At 35.5% G+C, this 18,232-nt stretch overlaps 2 protein-coding genes across 2 annotated transcripts; one reads left to right on the top strand and one right to left on the bottom strand.

Moving 5' to 3' along the window:
* Positions 1-4,777: 4,777 nt before the first annotated feature.
* Positions 4,778-5,767, top strand: LOC120086315. Its single transcript, XM_039042891.1, has one exon. The coding sequence runs from the start codon at positions 4,887-4,889 to the stop codon at positions 5,649-5,651; it is 765 nt and encodes a 254-aa protein (XP_038898819.1). The 5' UTR covers positions 4,778-4,886; the 3' UTR covers positions 5,652-5,767.
* Positions 5,768-7,142: 1,375 nt separating this feature from the next.
* LOC120086545 lies at positions 7,143-17,618 on the bottom strand. Its single transcript, XM_039043255.1, has 9 exons — positions 17,275-17,618; positions 15,825-16,028; positions 15,580-15,682; positions 15,118-15,197; positions 14,968-15,045; positions 14,701-14,792; positions 8,196-8,307; positions 7,707-7,832; positions 7,143-7,630 (listed from the first exon to the last, which is right to left on the bottom strand). The coding sequence occupies exons 1-9, from the start codon at positions 17,503-17,505 to the stop codon at positions 7,514-7,516; spliced, it is 1,143 nt and encodes a 380-aa protein (XP_038899183.1). The 5' UTR covers positions 17,506-17,618; the 3' UTR covers positions 7,143-7,513.
* Between the last annotated feature and the right edge of the window lie 614 nt (positions 17,619-18,232).

Here is an 18,232-nt window from a genome sequence, read left to right as displayed (position 1 = left end):
ATGATGTACACCCTACTAGCTTTGGGATGAATGGGAGATTGTTGGGGTTAATGTCCTAAATCTCGTGGGTCTTGTAGTTCATAATTGTATTGTATAAATATATTTATTTAATAAAATATGAGGTATTTTATTTGACATTTAGTAGCATTAACCCACAAAACCAATAAAAAAACATTCAAGGTTATCTTCTGTAGCTTAAACATGTATGTAGAGATATACAAGTAGACTGTATTTAAGTGATAACCTGAATGATCTGTAGTGTTGGAATTGGTGTCCTAGTTCTCCTGAAGTCTCGTCGTTTGTAAAGATACACATTGTTTGATGAAAAAAATAATTGTTATTTAATTATAGCATTTACTCATATCGAATAAACAAAGCCCCTTGTTATCTTATGTGAACTTAAATATGTATATGTGATATACAAGTGGATCATGACTTATGTGATAACCTAAATAAGTCTGTAGTATAAGGATTAAGGTGGGATACCTGATCCTGGTGACACTACGGATACAACCCACTTTGTAGAGGTTTGCAAGTTTGTAAACTACTACAGATGGTAGAACCTAACCATTCACAGGGAGACATACGAGCGGGGGTGTCCTATAGAAAGAGTTTGTATAAGACCTGGACCACGAGATGACTAGACTCTGTATATAACACTGTTGATACTAGAGACTTACATCTCACCTAAACGACCATAGGTGACATGACCTCAATCTTGAGTGTTTTGGGAAATCTTGCTTTTGAGGGCAGTTCTTTGATTAGTATGGGTGAGAGTGGCCAGATTGCCAACTCAACATGCCTACCTTTCTAGGGACTTGTCTGATTTGGGAGTTGGGAACTCAATCCACAAGATGGAATTCACTCCTTTCCCAAAGTAGGGATCAATGGAGAGATTGCTCCCTTAAGGGCTGATTCCAGGGCTTGAACATAGTGGTCACAGCTTCTCTTTGGGAGAGAGAACTCAATCATTGTAGGACTATGACTTATGTTCATTAGAGGGATCAGTGATACTTAAGGAGTTAGGTGTAACTACAGGAGCATAACGGGTATTAGCTGAGCTGTATTTACGAGTAATCTATGAAGGGTTGTCGGGTTAAGATGGACACATAATATATTTGTGGTAAGAAGAGTCCAGTCGTCCGTCTTTAGTGGAGTGTTTGACAGTTAACGGATGGTGGATCCTGTGACTAAAGAGTTTAGTCAGTTATTCATGTACTGTTGGAGCTTCGAGCTACAGGTTCATAAGGTCCCTTTGGTAGCTCAATGGATTCAGTTGAGGATCAGTTCTTGGTGTTGATTTGAAATGTTCCAATTGACAAGAGATATTTTGATTATATGTGATATGATTGGTATGATGTATGAGATACATCTAGTGGAGAAGTAATGTAAATGGGATTTACATTAAGTACCATGGAATAGAAAAAGAACTATGGTTTATATGTTTCATGAGATGAAATATTAAAACTATAGGTTATAAATATAGTATGATAAGTTGGTTATCATTTATATCTATAATAATATTAATTATTGGATAATTAAATCTTTTTCTCCAATAACCAATTGAATGGGAGGTTATTGGTGGTTCATGGTAACCGTGAGATAAAAGGAAAATTGTTTTCCTAATTTTAGTAGTTTTTGTCAAAATTGTTTTGGAGATTTTCTCTCTCAGAAAAACATCTCAAGAAAGTTATCAAGTAAATTCGATCATGTAGTGTTTGTAAGCGACAGACATGGTACTAAGTGATGAGCTAAACGATCGCTTAGCTTTTGTTAGACGATTGCTTAGCTTTTGCTAAACGATTGGGCATCGACCTATACGATAGGTTTCAACCAGCTCCCACTTGCCTAATCGTGTACATAATTGTTGTTTCCTTCTTCTTCTGCCTCAAACCAAGTCCACACAGAGCCCACCCTCTGGATTCTCACACCAAGAATACCAAGGTATCCTTCTTGGTGGTGTCATACTCAACTCGACATCGTCGAGGTTCTGTGGAGGCCATTTGTGTTGCTGGGGTATTCGTGACCGAGGCGATCGTTGAGTTCGAGTGCGCGGTGTTCGTGCTGTGGAGCGGTCGTGTTGTTCGACCGTTCGAGGTTGTTTTGTTCAAGCGTTCGTGAGCAAAGAGCGTGGAGACGAGTATACAAATGTTCGTAGCATTTTTCTTGTTCATTTGTAGTTTTCATACTATAATTTCTGTATTGAATGCATAACCATTTGTCTCTGTTAACGACTGTAATTTGTTAATGTTCATACATGATTGTAATTTGGAATTATTTATTTCGCTGCTCATGGAAATCCTCGTGTTCGATTTCCTACATATAGTAGATGGATAACGTTGGGTACCTTATCCTGGTGACACTACGAATATGACCTGCTTTATAGATGTTACAATTGTTGTAAAGTTCTACAAGTGATCTGATTCTAATAATTCATGTAGAGACATGTGAGTGGAGGTGTTTTATACAAAAGAGTTTGTAAAAGATCGAACTACAAAATGAATAATCTCATTATATAACACCATTAATAGTATAGACTTACATTTCACTATGATGACCATAGGTGACATAACCTGAATGTTGTGTGAGTTGTGAACTTCTGCCTATGAAGGCGGTTCTTTGATTTGCATGGGTGAGAATAGCTAGTTCACCGACTCCATATACCTACCATTTTGAGGATTCGTCTGAGTGGGGAGCTGGGAGCATAACTAGATAAGACAAAACTCACTCCTTCCCTAATGTCAGGGTAAGTAGATAAATTGCTCTCTTAAGGGCTAACTCCGGGGCTTGAACAATTGTGACGTCACACTCTCTCTTAGCCGAAAGGGTTTGGTCATAGTTGGACTATGACTTGTTGTTCATTAGAGGGATCAATGGTACTTAAGAAGTTAAATGTAGCTACAAGGGCAAAACAATAATTTTGGCCCAGCTGTACTTATGAGCAATTTGTGAAGGGTCATCGCGTTTTTTACTAATATATCCAATGGACACAGAAATACATTTGTAGTGTGAAGAGTGCAGATGTCAGTCTTTAGTGAAGTGATCAATAGTTAATGGAAGTTGAGTAATTTAATTAAAGGAATTTAATTAACTATCCAAGTTCATTAGAGCTTCAATCTACAAGTTCATAAGGTCCTCTCTATAGCTCAATTGGAATTATTGAGAATTAATTTTGGATTAATTTGAATTGTTCAAATTAATTATATATGATATAATTAATTTAGATTAATTATATGAGAAATAATTAATATAATGTATTTGGTACATTATAATATAAAGTTTAATTTGAGATGATATAAATATTTGAATATGGTTCAAATATTAATTATATGAATTGGATTCATATATTTAATATAATTTTCATATAAGTTATATTGTATTTTATACAATATAAAAACTATAAGTTATGTTATAGTTCAATGTATACTATATGATAAGTTGGTTATCATATATATATATATATATATTATATATATATATATATATATATATATATATTTCGTATGTAATATATTAATTCATTTGAAGAAGGGAGCTATGTAACTCCCCCGCCCTTAATTCTCTCAACAATATATCGTGAAAGGGGAGTTGGAGGAAGTTAATCTTTTTTGGTCTTCTCCTATAAACAAAATTCACAAAACGTCAATGAATTCCCTAAGGCACAATTCCTAGAAAATTTCCTCTTATCTTCTAGCCTCTGTCAAAATTGAAGCAAAGTCCACCCTCTTACATATTCTCAACCCTAAGAAGAATACAGAAGGATTATCTCTTGGTGTCCAATTTGGGTCAGTATTGCTGTTATGTTTTGGCTTGTGTTCCAATGAGGGTTCGTGACTGATCCAGAGGATATTTTGTGAAGATTTAGTTCCTCAAGAGGTTAGTAAATCAAACCAAAATTCATTATCTATATTGTTTTATGAAGCATGCTGTAAATTTTCTTTTTAGAATGCATAATAGGGTTCTGAATTTTATTTTTTTTGTGTAAATTTGAAAATGGGAAACGATCTAGCTTCCGTCTAAGGTTTTCACAAAACTTCATTCCGAAAATCCATCGTAGAGCACCCCCCCCCCCTCCAAAATAAAATAGGTCGTCTTCTTCCCCTTTCTCGATCTCGCTCTCAGTCTTACTCTCATTGAGGAATGGAGTGGAGCAAGGTGTCAATTTTTAGCCAGATCTGGATATGGAAGGAAGGAGGGTCGTCGATTTTGGCCAGATCAGAGGAAGGTAGTCGATTTCAACCAGGTCTCGTTGAGGAATGAATGGACAAAGGTCGTCCAAACCATTAAATGGAGGTTGTGCTCGACCGTCGAGCGAGCGGAAGAGTGAAAATTTGTTGGAGAAGAAGAAAGAGATCGAGTCGAAGTTGAGAAGAAAAGGTAATCGTGCCGAAGAAAAAGAAAAGGAAAAATGAAAGGTCAAATCTGTAACTTCACTCATATGTGACGTCAGTAGAAAGACATTTGAAAATGGGTCATTTGGCATTTTCGACCCAATTTTTGGGTCATTCGTACAAATTTCCTTTATAAAAGTTTAAAGTAGTATCGGATACTTTAATGGCTCCATTTTAATAACCATTTCACTTTCTTTTTCTTTTGAAAATTAAGCTCAATTCCTCCCCATTCTCATTTCTTATATAATTTATGGAATTACTAACTAAATTGTAAAAATAAAATCAAATTTCTGAAAACTATTTTTTCTAATTTTAAAAATTAATTTGACACGGTTTCCAAAGTATGATAAAAGAGTAGAGAAGAAAGAAAGAAACCTGGATGGAGTTAGTATTAGACTTTATTTTCAAAAGCAAAAAATAAAAAATCAGATGGCCTTAATAATTTAGGTTGGGTGGGTGTGGGTGTGGTTTGTGGATTGATAGTTGAGAGTCGCCATGGTTTGCATTCTTGCTGGTTCCACGGGTTTATGTTTGCAGGGAAAGACGTTGGCGGCGGTATGTATGTGGAGAAGGCGAAGTGATGGGATTAGGAACAAGATTAGGAGTGAAGCAGAAGGAGAAAACGAAAATACGGTTCCAGGCAGAGACCGAGTGATGGGGTTTGGAAAGCACAAGGGCAAAATGCTCGGAACCCTACCTTCAACCTACCTGAAATGGGTTTCCAAAAATCTAAGAGCAAGGGAGTTTGAAGAATGGGCGATTTTGGCAGACCAAGTTCTCGAAGACCCGGTTTACCAAGACCGGATCCAGTGGGAGTTCGCCCACAACATTCTGACCGGTGCCGGTCGGACTGGCCGTGACGATGTCGTTTCTGAGCTGTTGGAGATCAGTGACAGATTTGGCTGGGATTGGGAGAATAAGTCCGGTTGGAGAGATGTGGAGTTTGAGCTTCTGGGGACTTCGAAAGGTGGAAGGATCCCGCGACGAATCGAATCAACTCAGAAGTCGGAATCGAAGACGACGGATAATGTATCATCATGCGCCGGCGGTGGTGGCGGTGGAAGAAGGAGGGAGAGAAGAAATCGGTTGAGAGTGAAGCGAGAGAAATCGAAGGGAGCCGAGGAGAAAAGTGAAGTGAAAACGGAAACTGAGAATCCCACTCCCAGGTTTAATAATCCCTTCCCTGGCCGTCAAACTCTTCTAAACCGGTTTACCACAACCAAATCACATTTATTTATTAAAAAGGATCCCAATTCATAAGGCAACGCAACTGTATGCATGGAGTTATGATGTGAAGTTGAATTCATGGAGTTCTGAAATTTGGAACTCTTAAGGCTAAGGAATTAATATATATATATATTTTTTTTTTATTGACTCACAAACTCCAGTAAAAAAAGTCGGTAGAAAAAATAGTGTTCAATCACTCACTCTTCAGGTCAAACATCCTTAGAAACTATTACATAGATCATAAGGATCATAGTTTTTTATTTTCCTTTTATTGAATCTCGATATATTTTGTTTTAGCTTAATCACCGAGAAAATTGCACAAAAAATTCATTTTAAATATTTTAAAGGCCGAAAATGGCAAGGACTTGATGATCTTGTAAATTTACAATATTGTCTTTGTTTTTTCTTTCTTCACCAACTCCTTTCCCCTTTCTTTTTTCCTTTTTCTTTTTCCTCTTTCTTTCTCCCTCTCTGCGCGTCGTCTCTTCTTCTCTGATCATTTTCTTTTGTGCATTTTCTTTTTCTTCTCTGAAATGGTGAGTTCACACGAGCAGTTCCAACACGACCAACTCCGATGAACAACAGCAAGAATGAGAGAGAAGAGTGATTTTGTGAGTTAGAAAAAGAAGAACAATACCGACGAAAGGATGACCGACGAGAGCGAAACAAACATGAGGGGAAGAAGGCGACTCATTATTCCATGGATGTTCGCAAATGGATCATCTACATGAGGTAGAGTAAGAACGAGAGTGAGCGAATGCTTTTCCACGTGCACGTAAATATATTTTAGTGATTCACCCGAATTTAACGTCAACAAAGGGTCATTCAACATTTTTTTTCAAAAACGGGGTCATTTGACATTTTCGAACTAATTATTGGGTAATATAGATTTCCTTTAATCACCCAAGTATAAAATTCTTTTAACATTTGCTCAGGTTACCCAAAAGAAAATGGGTGATCATTTAGCAGAGTTGTATCAAGGTTTTTTTTTTTTTGGGCAAGAACAGATTCGACAAGTTCGGTACAAAACCTGTCTTCTCAAAAGGCATCTCTCTGTTTAGCCTAATATCGATGGTACAGATACAAACCCACAAAAGTGTTGATCGACCCCCTCTCCAGTTTCCCCTATATTCCCTATATTGGCTATTGAATTTTGGCGTGGAATTGGTATTGGGTTGTTCGAAAGGAGCAGCTTCATCAAAGGAAAGAGAAACAACGTTATGCTAAGCAAATGGCCAAGGTGGTAATCCGTGAGAATGCCTTTTCAACTTTCAGAAATTAACTCAAGCTTTAAAAGGATATATTAATGAGCCACTTTGTAGAAAGTCGATCCAAATTTATTTTAGTTAGACTTGAAATCATATAATTTCGATCAATGTAGTACAACTTCAACTGCACCAAGAGCCATTGAGTGAGTTTACACAGAGAAGAAACAGGCAATGCTCATTCATGATAATATATATACATCAGCTCAAAGGAAAACGAATAGTGCAAAATATAAAGTCTGAGGCTTATACGCATGTAAGCATATAAATGGTAGCCCGCCAGCCCGGGAGAAAGAATACAGGGAAAATAGCCCAAATAATAATAAGGGGAAATGATATTCTAAATTCGAGTAGTTAAATTAGATCATAAACATTGTTGCTCAACACTTCTTCGGTAATTTTCAAACAGCTACTTGGATGTCACATTCACTAATGCAATAAATACCAGATAGGAAGTAAACGGAACAAGTCATTAGAACTCTACACTGGCTTATTGTTGATCCAGACATTCTATAGTACCTTGCCTATATGATTTCAGTATTCCGTAGCACAACATCCATTGAGCGTGTAGGTTGCAAGCCTTGAGATGAGAGATGGAAAAACATCTTATTTTATTTAGCAACCAACTTATTATTTTTTAAAATTGCATACTCCCCCTTTGTTTATTAGCTTCCAAAGTGCAACCTTGGCTTCCTCTAGTGTTTCGACCGCATGCCCTCCTTCAAAAGATAGTCTTTGGACATTGAACTGCAAAAGCATATGTTATAGATTATGCATGTTGCCAGAAGATATTAAAAGTCCACACACTATAATCTTCTGGTACCTGAGCTCCTTGTCGAACTCGAATATCTATTCCCTTGCTGTCTATTGATATTAAAGCTGCGTCGTCTACTTCACTTTCAGCTGACAGCAGCTCTTTCAAAGGTTTTGAGAACATCACGTTCAGTTCCTAGACAGATGTGGGGTATATGGAGGGAAAAAATACAAGTATTTTAGAACTCAAGGACAAAGGCTTCTATAGAACAAATTCTGTCAAGTAAGATCATAAAAAAAAAAATACAAATACAAATACTAAGAAAACCAAAATAGAAACATAGTCCCAAGAAATACCCCTCGTTAACTTAATTTGAGAAAGAACATTACACACACCCTTATGGGAGTGCAAGCTATCGAGGCTTCAAAGTAATATGACAATTTACTTCTCCATGTACTTTCTTAAGACTCTCCATGTTTTCAAACCAATCAAATCATAGGTTACAAACTAAATTAAATTTTTTAAAATAAAAGAAGAACTTGCAACTTAGATCCTCACCTTAAGACTTTGCTCACCTCCGTCAACTGCAATCTTATCAGGTTGAAGGGTCTCATACTCCTTCACATCCACCCACGCAACAGTCCCAAAACCTCCAATGAAATATATGTCACTGCAAAAACCCCAAAAAATCAAGCATGATAATTTTTCTCATTGTAAACCTCAAATTCCTTATTGGTAAACATGCCAAGCATGAGCTTATGAATTTTTTGTGACCCGCGGCAATAAAATTTAATTATGAATTGCCCCAAAGAAGGGCAACCAAACATATAGCATAAATAATTGCTCCCCTCTACTACCTGGGTCACCCCTAACTTTATCCTCGTAAAAATTATGTTGTTTTACAAGTAAACAAAACAAAACAAGGAAAAAAAAGAGAACAAGTTGAACCCAATATATGGGCACCTGCTCAATGGATTTAACTATTAATGAGTCTAGACGAGTTATTGCAGGAACCAAAGTCATTCAAAACTTTTTTTTTTCTATAAAACATATATATGATGAGAGAGGCAGGAAGGATTATTAAAAGCCAAGTAAAATAACAGAATGGATGCCCTCAGCACTTATACAGAGGCAAAGGATTTCATTAAATAGAGAAATGATAGGACATGCGGAAGCATATTATTGAGTATGAAAATATAGCCAAAATAGAAGCAAACAAAACAAAGCATAAAACAGAGGCTGAAATGTAAATAACAGAAATCAGTAAATCATCCTAGCAATTAAGTCGCTGCCCAAAGTCAGCAGTTGAATCAAAACAACCAAAGGACATTACACATACTTAAAATGAAATCACATGAAGATTGGTGAAATTATAAAGTACTGTAATTAATCAGCATCCATTGCACATGGGTTATGTAACTCGGTTAGGTTTTAAGAGCATTGATAGGACCTTCAAATTCTCATAAACTAAAATGAACTTTAGATTTTCAAATTCTCGCCTACCACTGTTGAATATTTCTGTTATGAATAACGAGGAGAGAGAGAAGGGAAAAAAAAGTCCATTTCTACAAAGAAGCTGCAACATCCTGAGTTTTTGATAAAGCACATTAATTATTTTGAAATTATTGGAATTTATTTCTTTAATTTTGGAATCTTTGGAACGAAATTTGAAGATAATTGAAGGGTTGGCAGATTTGTTGAGATAATTCATTTGAATTTATTCAAGGAAAGATTTGAAGTTGTTTGGATTATTTTCAATGAGATAATAAATTTTTGGTTTATTTGATAAAGGAGGTGAGGCTTTGTGAATTTAAAATTTATCAAGGATTTAGATTTGAAGGAATTAAAATTTAAGAAGGAAAAGGGAAAGTGTAGGTTTCAATTTTATCCCCTTTAATTTTGGAGTTTGAATCCAAAATTGAATTAATGAATTAGGAGAAGATAATTGGTTTATTTCATTTGGAATTTATTCAATCAAATATTTAAAGGATTTGGAACTTTTTGGATTATTTTGGATGAAAGATTTGGAAATCACGAAGGAAAAGGAGAAGAAATTGGAATTTGGAAATTAAGAGTCTGATCATTTTGGAGAGGGAAAAGGAAAACAAATTATTTATATATTTATGATTGTAGGGTCTAATGAAAAAGGTAAGTTTATTTAAATTATTGACGTTGGATTTCCGTTGGATCTCGCCAGAATCTGGGTTTTGAGGGAGGATTTGGTTATTATGGTAAGTTAATGTGGGTTTTCTTGAAGATCTTTATTACCCAACAAGTTTTGGCTTTAATTTACTGATACCCATCACGTTTTGGTGTTAGACTGAAGGGTAGAACTGTGGATGTTTGCTGTCCAGCAGGTTTGGGATCCTTTTCGACAAGATTTGTGAGTATTTAAAGTTTTATCTTGAATGCCCATTTAATGTTGGTTTTAATTCATTGATACCCATAATATTTTGGAGGTTTGGTTGTCAATTTGGGATCTTCAGAGCCGCTGTCCAACAGTTTCAAGGGTCTTTTGCTAAGTTTTCGGTGAGTTTTAGCGCTCCGAAACCCATAAAGATTCATTTAAGTTGCAGTAATTTTGGGTGTAAAATCTTTAATATGGTCTATTTTTAGGGTGGAGATCTCAATTAATGTTTGGAGTAGTGTTGGTTCAAGTCATACTTTGGGTAAGCATTTTAAGTTTATTTTGTGAATTGGAATTTGACCCAAAGTTGAGATTAAATTGGTATAATATTAGGGCTTGATTCAAGGACTTTTAGGCAAAGGTTAAGATAAGTTTTCTTGAACGTAATTGGGTGTGATATTGAGGTAAGTGATTTTCTACCGATTTGCCCTTGAACCCCAAGTTGATGTTCTGACTGTGAATACACCTGAAAGCATGTTTCTATTGTGATGGAATGTTCTGTCATGATTGATGGATAGATGACTGTTGAGACTGTACCGAAAACTCATGAGTTATGCTACTATGTTTATTATAATATGCCATGACTTATTATGAACTTGGACGATGTATGTTGCATGTTGGACTGATGGTGACTGTTAGCACCCCTATCAGACTGTGTTCATCCCCTGAATATGTTTCAGTGTTTTTATGGGATCGCCACCTACGATTATGTTATTGTCTCTTTGGAGTCACTTTCTGTGAAAGCATGTCTTTGGGTTCGCCCCCTTATGCCAATGTCTATGTTGAGATGCACACCTTTGTCTTGATAGGGATACTAACCTGTACACCTAGTGGACCCAGTAGTGAGTCACTTACTGAGTATTTTTATACTCAATCTTTTATGTATATAATTTTTTTTAGGTAAAGGGAAGGACAAAACGACAAATGACAAGAGGAATCTGTGACCAGGTCTTGGGACTTGACAACACTTCCACATGTTTTTCTTATGTTTGCAAGTTTTAGATTTGTAACTAAACCTTTAAATTCTTTGAATATTTCATTCGGTTTTTTTATTTAATTTATTTTAAATTAAAGTTAGGGTACCCCAAACAGAGATTTTATGTTTTTTTATAGGTTTTATAATAAAAAAAATATTTTATTCTTTTAAATTTAGTCAAATTGTGTAAAAATGCCGTTTTGAGATTTATGCATGCATATAGTAGCCGTCTGATTCCCATTCTAGAAAGTTGGGTCGTTACAGAAGCTCTTAGTTCTATGATAAAACTACCTATTGATAATTTGAACATGAAACAAAATGCATAGATAAATTAAGATGGCTAAGCTGCCTCAAAATGAAAATAAAAAATCTATTTGTTTTTAAAACTTCCAGTGAACTTTCTTAATAAATGAAATAAAGAAGAATTTAAGTAAAATGAATAAAGAATGTTTATAACAAAGCTACTCAAACAACATGGGGAAAATGCAATACTAGAATGAGACATTTCTCAAATATCAGGCTTTTAATCAATGAAAGAAGAATAGCAATATTTCTTAATTATGCATAAATGAGGAAACGGTTGCAAATACAACAATTAGACCCAAAGTATTAATAAATATAGCATAATGCAAAAGAATCTGCACATATAATAACATTTAGATCCAACTTTTGGAGTGACAGAGTCTATCAATGATAGACTATCCTATCAACGATAAGAGTCTATCACGGATAGATTTTGCTACATTTGCAATTCTTTAAAAATGTTGCTACACACTCAATTATTAGCCGTAAAAGAGTTACTCATTGCAATTACCCATAAATGAAAGTATAAATGTTGATCAAATAATACTTGAATGAGATTCTATTATGATGTGAATATATGGGCCAACTTATGCACACGTCGATTGATCTCAAAGCACAATTAAGTCAAAGCTCATAGGATTTGGTAAGACCCCTAGTATAGAAATAGTAGGACTATTAGGAGAATACTAGTATTGGTATTAGTAAGGGGTATAAGGGTAATTAAATGGGAAGTTAGTTAGTGAATATTGCTATAAATAGGAGTAGGAGTGGTAGGAAAGTATGAAAAAATTGGTGGGAATTTCCTTCGAGGAATTGAAGGAGAGAGTAGCACTCACGAAAGGCTATGGTATATTGTAGTTTCATTATTGATATTGCAATATAAATCCATCTTTTACCGTTCTTATTTCTTTTTGTGTTCTTGAGAATTTCCTTGTTAGGTGGTATCCTAACAAATTGATATCAGAGTTGTTCTTTTCTTGGGAGTATTGTTTCTGCTATGGATCGTAGTCAAAGACTGGAATCAGTGTTATTGAAGAAAAAGGAAGAAAAGAAGGCATTGCAACAAAGGCTCAAGGATTCTCTACAAAAAGATATAGAAAGAGAAGAGAGAAGGCTAGCAGCCATCCAAATAGAGAAGGAAAACTTTGTTCAAAAACTATCCAGACGAGTTCAAACAGTGGCTGGAAGGCGACGATCGTACCTGAGGACACCTCTGAAAAAGCAAGGAAGAATCAATCAACAAACCAAGAGGGAAGGAAAGAAAGAGATATCACCGAGAAAGGCAGAATCCGAAAAGAAGCCTAGAAGAAAAGACGTTGGAAGGGATCGATTGCAAAACAACAAAAGAGGTAAAGATCGGGGAGTTTGCAGGGACAAAGTTGATAGCACATTCATAGGAAAGATGAAGCGGAAGTTGAAGAGGAACAAAGGAAAGAGAATAGGAACGGAAAGAAAGAATCGAGGGAGACACAAGAAGAACTCGTTGATGATAGAGTAGGGCGATAGCGTGCCGAGAAGGAAGCTTGAATGGAATCGAATGAGAACGTGCAAAAGAGATGTAAATGGAATCGAAATAAACGAGGCTTGGAAAGGAAAGAAGGATTGTAGAGGCAGATCTGTGACTTGTTGGAGTTCAACGCTAGCTCTCGAAGAGGCTAACGTCTCTTGCAAGTCGAAGGATGGATTTCCAAAGAGCATTCATCGGCAGCTATTATGGAGGAAACAATGGTGCAATAGCCGCAAGACCTGAAAGAAGGGAAGAGAAAAGGGCCCGGGAGACCATTGGGCAGCATAGGCAAACAACAGTTTGGCAAGGACACCAACTTAAGAGAGGGAGAGAGATTGTAGAGGAATCAGAGGTTGTCGGGTATGGGGAAAAAGAAAGTAAAGGAAGACAGAGACCGGGAAGGCGCAAATGGAGAATAAGTTGCAGCGGAGGGAAAATGTAGGGACAATCACCGTTATTCGTAGGAAGGAGTAGATCCTGTACGTACTGAAATTTGCAGAAGGATTCGACCTACCGAGGATAGAGAAGAAGGTTTGGGAGAGGGATAAAATTCGTGGGATAAAGCACGTGAAGGGGTAGGAGATGGGGCCAGTAGTTGGAGAAAAAGGCAGCATTAATTTTGGTTGGGTTTATGGGCTGGGATTTGGTAAAGAAGCCAAATTCTTGCTTTGCTCTGCAAGTAATTTAGGGCATATTTTTATGTTGCTGAAGTGGGACAATTTTCTTCTAAATGTGGGCCCAGCACATGTCAAAAGTTGAGGAAGGAGGGAGCTTGTCTTCTTGGGGTGCTCTATGGGCTAAAGAAGGATGATTCTGGGTTATGAGCTGAAGTTAAGGGAACTAATTGGATCCCAGAGCTTTCCAAAGCTGAAGAGAAGAATTCCTCTTCCAAGATTGTTGAGCAGACTATTGGGGTTATGTTTTGTTTTGTTTGTTTTTTTTTTTTTTAAAAAAAAAAGAAGAAAGAAAGAAAGAAAGAAGAAGAAAAGAAGAGAGAGAGAAAGAGAGGGGAAAAAAAGGTTGCCCAATTTTGTGATTGTGTTTTGTAAGCACACCTTGAGGACAAGGTGTCTTCGAAGGGCGGAGTATTGTAAGACCCCTAGTATAGAAATAGTAGGACTATTAGGAGAATATTAGTATTGGTATTAGTAAGGGGTATGAGGGTAATTAGATGGGAAGTTAGTGAATATTGCTAAGGAGTAGGAGTGTTAGGAAGGTATGAAGAATTTGGTGGGAATTTCCTTTGGGGAATTGAAGGAGAGAGTAGCCCTCTCGAAAGGCTATGGTATGTCGTAGTTTCATTATTCATATTGCAATATAAATCTATCTTTTACTGCTCTTATTTCTTTTTGTGTTCTTGAGAATTTCCTTGTAAGGTGGTATCCTTACAGATTTCCACCACACCAACTTGAATAAGATTATCTTAATAAATTAGAGCAAATATTGACAAATTTAATGAATTGGTAAATAATTCATACACATGTTGCAAATTCTTTAATTGTAACTCTTAGCCTTCCAACCCATCTAAATTTTTTTAATCCAATTAAGGGAAACAAAGTATGCATTAAAAAGAATTTAGACCTCAAATACCACCATTTATTTTTTTGTAGATTATAGATTGCAAGTAAACACATCCAACTATAAGCTGCATAAATGTAAATTACATAGCAAGCCACAATTTTGAACAATAAAGGTGAGTTTGGGAGTGAAGCATTAATTTTGTAGGCCACCAAATGAATGTTTCATCTAAAAGCATATTAAATATTTTTATCTACTTCAAAAATTTCTCAATCTACTTTTATTGTTGAAAATGTTAAGAAGTATTATCACTGTACTTCACATCAAACACTCACTAAGACAAGAAACAAACCTGATGTCTTGCATCCTGAAGTAGTAAAAATTCCCCCACTGTTGAGAAGGTCCTTGTTGATGCTTCGATATGTATTGTTTATGAGCCCATTCCTGCAAAAACAAGCTAGTATCATTTTATTGCTAGATGCGTATATTGGAGAAGAATGATGATCAAGCATGAACACCAAAAGACCTATGTAATTAGTTTGATGCCTCCCTAGTGAAACTATAGGCAGACAACAGAATTTCAACTTGTTAATTATACAAACAATTACATCTAACTAACCTGTTGATCCTCTGGAAGGGGGTATATATCACCAAAAATAGTAACTCTGGCATTTGACAAGCCACTCCATCCAGGTATCTGCAAGACTATTATGTCACACGAAAACCTAAAATGTAAAGAATAGAAGATGTTGATTGCTAAACTGCCCACCTGCACAACAACGGTGCATCTTGGGTCCGCCAACAAATTCCGCGTATGAATGGCCAGAGGTGAAAAAGAAAAAATTGGATCTGCATCAAGAAGAAAAACATATAACTACCAAGATTAAATAAAACAAGAAGCAATGCACAGAGTTATTACTTTATAGAATTGACTATTGAGATTAGGACTAGAAAAAAGAAAGGTAGTCCAAAAAGTATATTGTTCATAATATTCTTTACCACTGCCCAAAAGAAACCCATCGATGATACTTCGTTGTGTGATTTTTCAATCCCCTAGCCACAAAACAAAAAACAAAACCAAACCAAATAACAAACACCAATTTACATGATCTACAAATGCCATTTTCAGACAGTAAACTGCTGCTCAGTGATATGGGAGACACGCTTTTGAACTAACTTATTAATTAACAGGGAAAGACTATCTAGCCAATGTTCAATCTAATTGACTTACGGCCCATGGAGTCAGCTGCAAAATCCACTAAAGAACCAAATGGATACCCTTGCCTGCGGTGGTGCATTCGAGACATCACCGTGCACAAATGAGCGAATCTGGCCTTAAAAGGACAAAGAAGATCTAATTCAGAAAGTCTTTGCAGTTGAGAAAGCAACAACTACTGAAATTTATATATGACAGTATGACACCGAGAATTTCATCTACAATAAACAATAATAAAATGAATGAAGTTTAAGCCTGACCTGTTCCATAAGATTGCGGACAGCTAAGGCCGGTCTAGGTAGACCATGTGCTGAGGTTGCACTCTGCACACCACCAGATATTGGTGTCCTGAAAAGACCAGCTCTAGTTCCACTTCCACTGCCAGATGGAACCGTAAGAGATACATCCACCTCTAGGGGCTCATTTGCATTCTTCTCATTGCTTTGAGTGAAATTTATCTCATCCTTAAGGAAACAAGAGATACCATCATAATAAATCCGTGCTCATTTCTTAATATATGGCATCTATTCATTTTCATGGCATTAAAAATGAAAGCTATCTCATGAATCAAATAAAAGCACCAGTAATAGATATTTTGTTTCTATCTAACAAATCAAATCAATTAATCTCTTTTAAAAATAAAATTATGATGCTTCTGAATTTTAGTATCACATCCAATCCTTTTTTTTCCTTTTTTTCCTTTTTTTTTTTTTTTTTTACATCCAATCATATTCTAAAGCATCCAAAGCATTGATTAAAGAACTATAAAAGGTATCAACCAAGCTGTAACGAATATAGTTTGCTGCTTCTTTTAAATTCCTCCAGTTCCATGTTTATCAATTACGTTCATACATTCCACCTTCAAATGTCTCAAAATTTACATGCCCGCTAAGACTAAAGCATTTATAGGGCGAATCGAACGATAACGACATCATTCAAATAAATAACTATACAATCAATCCACTGCATAGAAGACCAAAACAAAAAAGATTACCAGTCGGAGAAAAAACTGTAATATTAGAAGTACAACCAGTAAAAAGCTCTTGACCTTGTTTTCTCTTCTCAAGACACGTTAAAACTAACGCATCTTTGCCAGTTATAGTTATACGGGCTCAAAACCATGAAATATCAACGAGACATTTGATAGAATAAGCTACAAAATCGGACCAAATTGTTTTTTTGACCTGGTTTTTCAAAATAAGGTTTTATGACCCTTTTTAAACTTTTTTTTTTAATATTTCCTTTTCTTCATCTCTCTCTCAACTCATGTCAAAGGTGACAAGAACGAAGTTGTTTCTTCTTACTCTAGCAACATGCAACGGTTGGTGACAACAAACAAAGTTTTTTCATACGCCAAACGAACTAAGTACACAGGACAACAGCCATCAACCCTAGAACGGTAAGGAGAAAATAAAAAATAATAATCCCGAACAAGGCATATAAGCCAGAAAAGGTTAGAAAAGACGGTCAAAATTCATTTTACTAGAAAATTTATTGCCATCCGTACCCAAAAAAAAAACAAAAACAAAAACAAAACAAAACAAAACAAGAATATGACTAGTTGGCTTTGTTGTCGTAAATTTCCAGTCACAATTCAACGCAGAAACATCAAAAACCCTAATTACATATTTCTACGGACGCCGCTTACAGTAATATACAGCGTGCATAACAAAACAGGGCATCATCCATCGAGGAGTTAAGAGAGAATACCTCGGTGAAAGAGACGTCTTCGAGAGATGCATCTTCTTCGGAAAATAATCCAAACGTATTACCAGATGGCTTGGCCTCTTCAGCTTCGCCAGAAAGAGCACGAAGGGCAACGAAGTTAGAACAGTCGTTGATTCTGAGAAATCCAGTTCGATTGGTTGCCTTCCTGAAAAAAGAATGAGAGTATGGCTCTGGAAACTTGGGAATGTTTACAGAGCTGGCTAGCGCTTCCATGGAGAAATCACAGAGGCTATGGGCAGTCGCAGGAAAATTAATTATAAATGTCAGTGACAAAGAGAAGATTGCAGAGCTTTGTTTGGAAATTTGGGTGGCTTTGTAAATGAAATTGATTTTGTGTTTTTTTTTTATTTGCTACTAAAACTATACACATATCTTTTCTAAAATAAAATTAAAAAAAAAAAAGAAAAAAAAAAACTTCTCATTCTTTTCCATTCTCAAAACATAATAAATTCTATATAAAAGTATTCATATACATAATACAAAATTTTGAATTCAATTTTTTGAACACGTGATTATTCCATTCAAAAACTCAACTTAATCAATTGTTACCGTAAAAATTTAAAAAAAAAACTAAAAGGATCAATGTCATCAAATGAAACTATTAACATTGTTTTAGATAGAATGGATGACACTTAAATGATAATCTTAGGAAAAAAAAATCAAAATCTTACAATTTAAATCATAAAACTAACTAATAGTCTTTTTTTACCAATTTGTGGAATATGGATTTACCTTTTTTCTAAAACCGGTGAAATGATTTTAGAAATATTGATGTCTATTTTTTTTTACTGTTATGTTGTATTAGTGTACAAATTATATTTTAAAAAAAAAAATCTTGAGCCATAATTTTAAATTCCACTATTTCATTAGAATTATGTAATATTTGAAAACATCAAGGGATAGGTTATTTAAAACATATCGTTGAACTTTTATTTAGTGA

The sequence above is a fragment of the Benincasa hispida genome, chromosome 9 (genome assembly GCF_009727055.1).
Source record: "Benincasa hispida cultivar B227 chromosome 9, ASM972705v1, whole genome shotgun sequence".
Classification (NCBI taxonomy): domain Eukaryota; kingdom Viridiplantae; phylum Streptophyta; class Magnoliopsida; order Cucurbitales; family Cucurbitaceae; genus Benincasa; species Benincasa hispida.
Note: the sequence above shows the minus strand (reverse complement) of the source record. Positions and strands in the feature narration are given on the sequence as shown.

Excerpts from the sequence above, each read along its gene's own strand:
- LOC120086315 (XM_039042891.1), top strand. The coding sequence starts at position 4,887 with ATGGTTTGCATTCTTGCTGGTTCCACGGGTTTATGTTTGCAGGGAAAG.
- LOC120086545 (XM_039043255.1), bottom strand. The coding sequence starts at position 17,505 with ATGGAAGCGCTAGCCAGCTCTGTAAACATTCCCAAGTTTCCAGAGCCA. Across the intron at positions 8,308-14,700 it reads TTCAGGATGCAAGACATCAG|TGACATATATTTCATTGGAG; the intron begins GTTTGTTTCTTG and ends GGGTTTTTGCAG. Across the intron at positions 7,833-8,195 it reads GAGGTGAGCAAAGTCTTAAG|GAACTGAACGTGATGTTCTC; the intron begins GTGAGGATCTAA and ends ACATCTGTCTAG.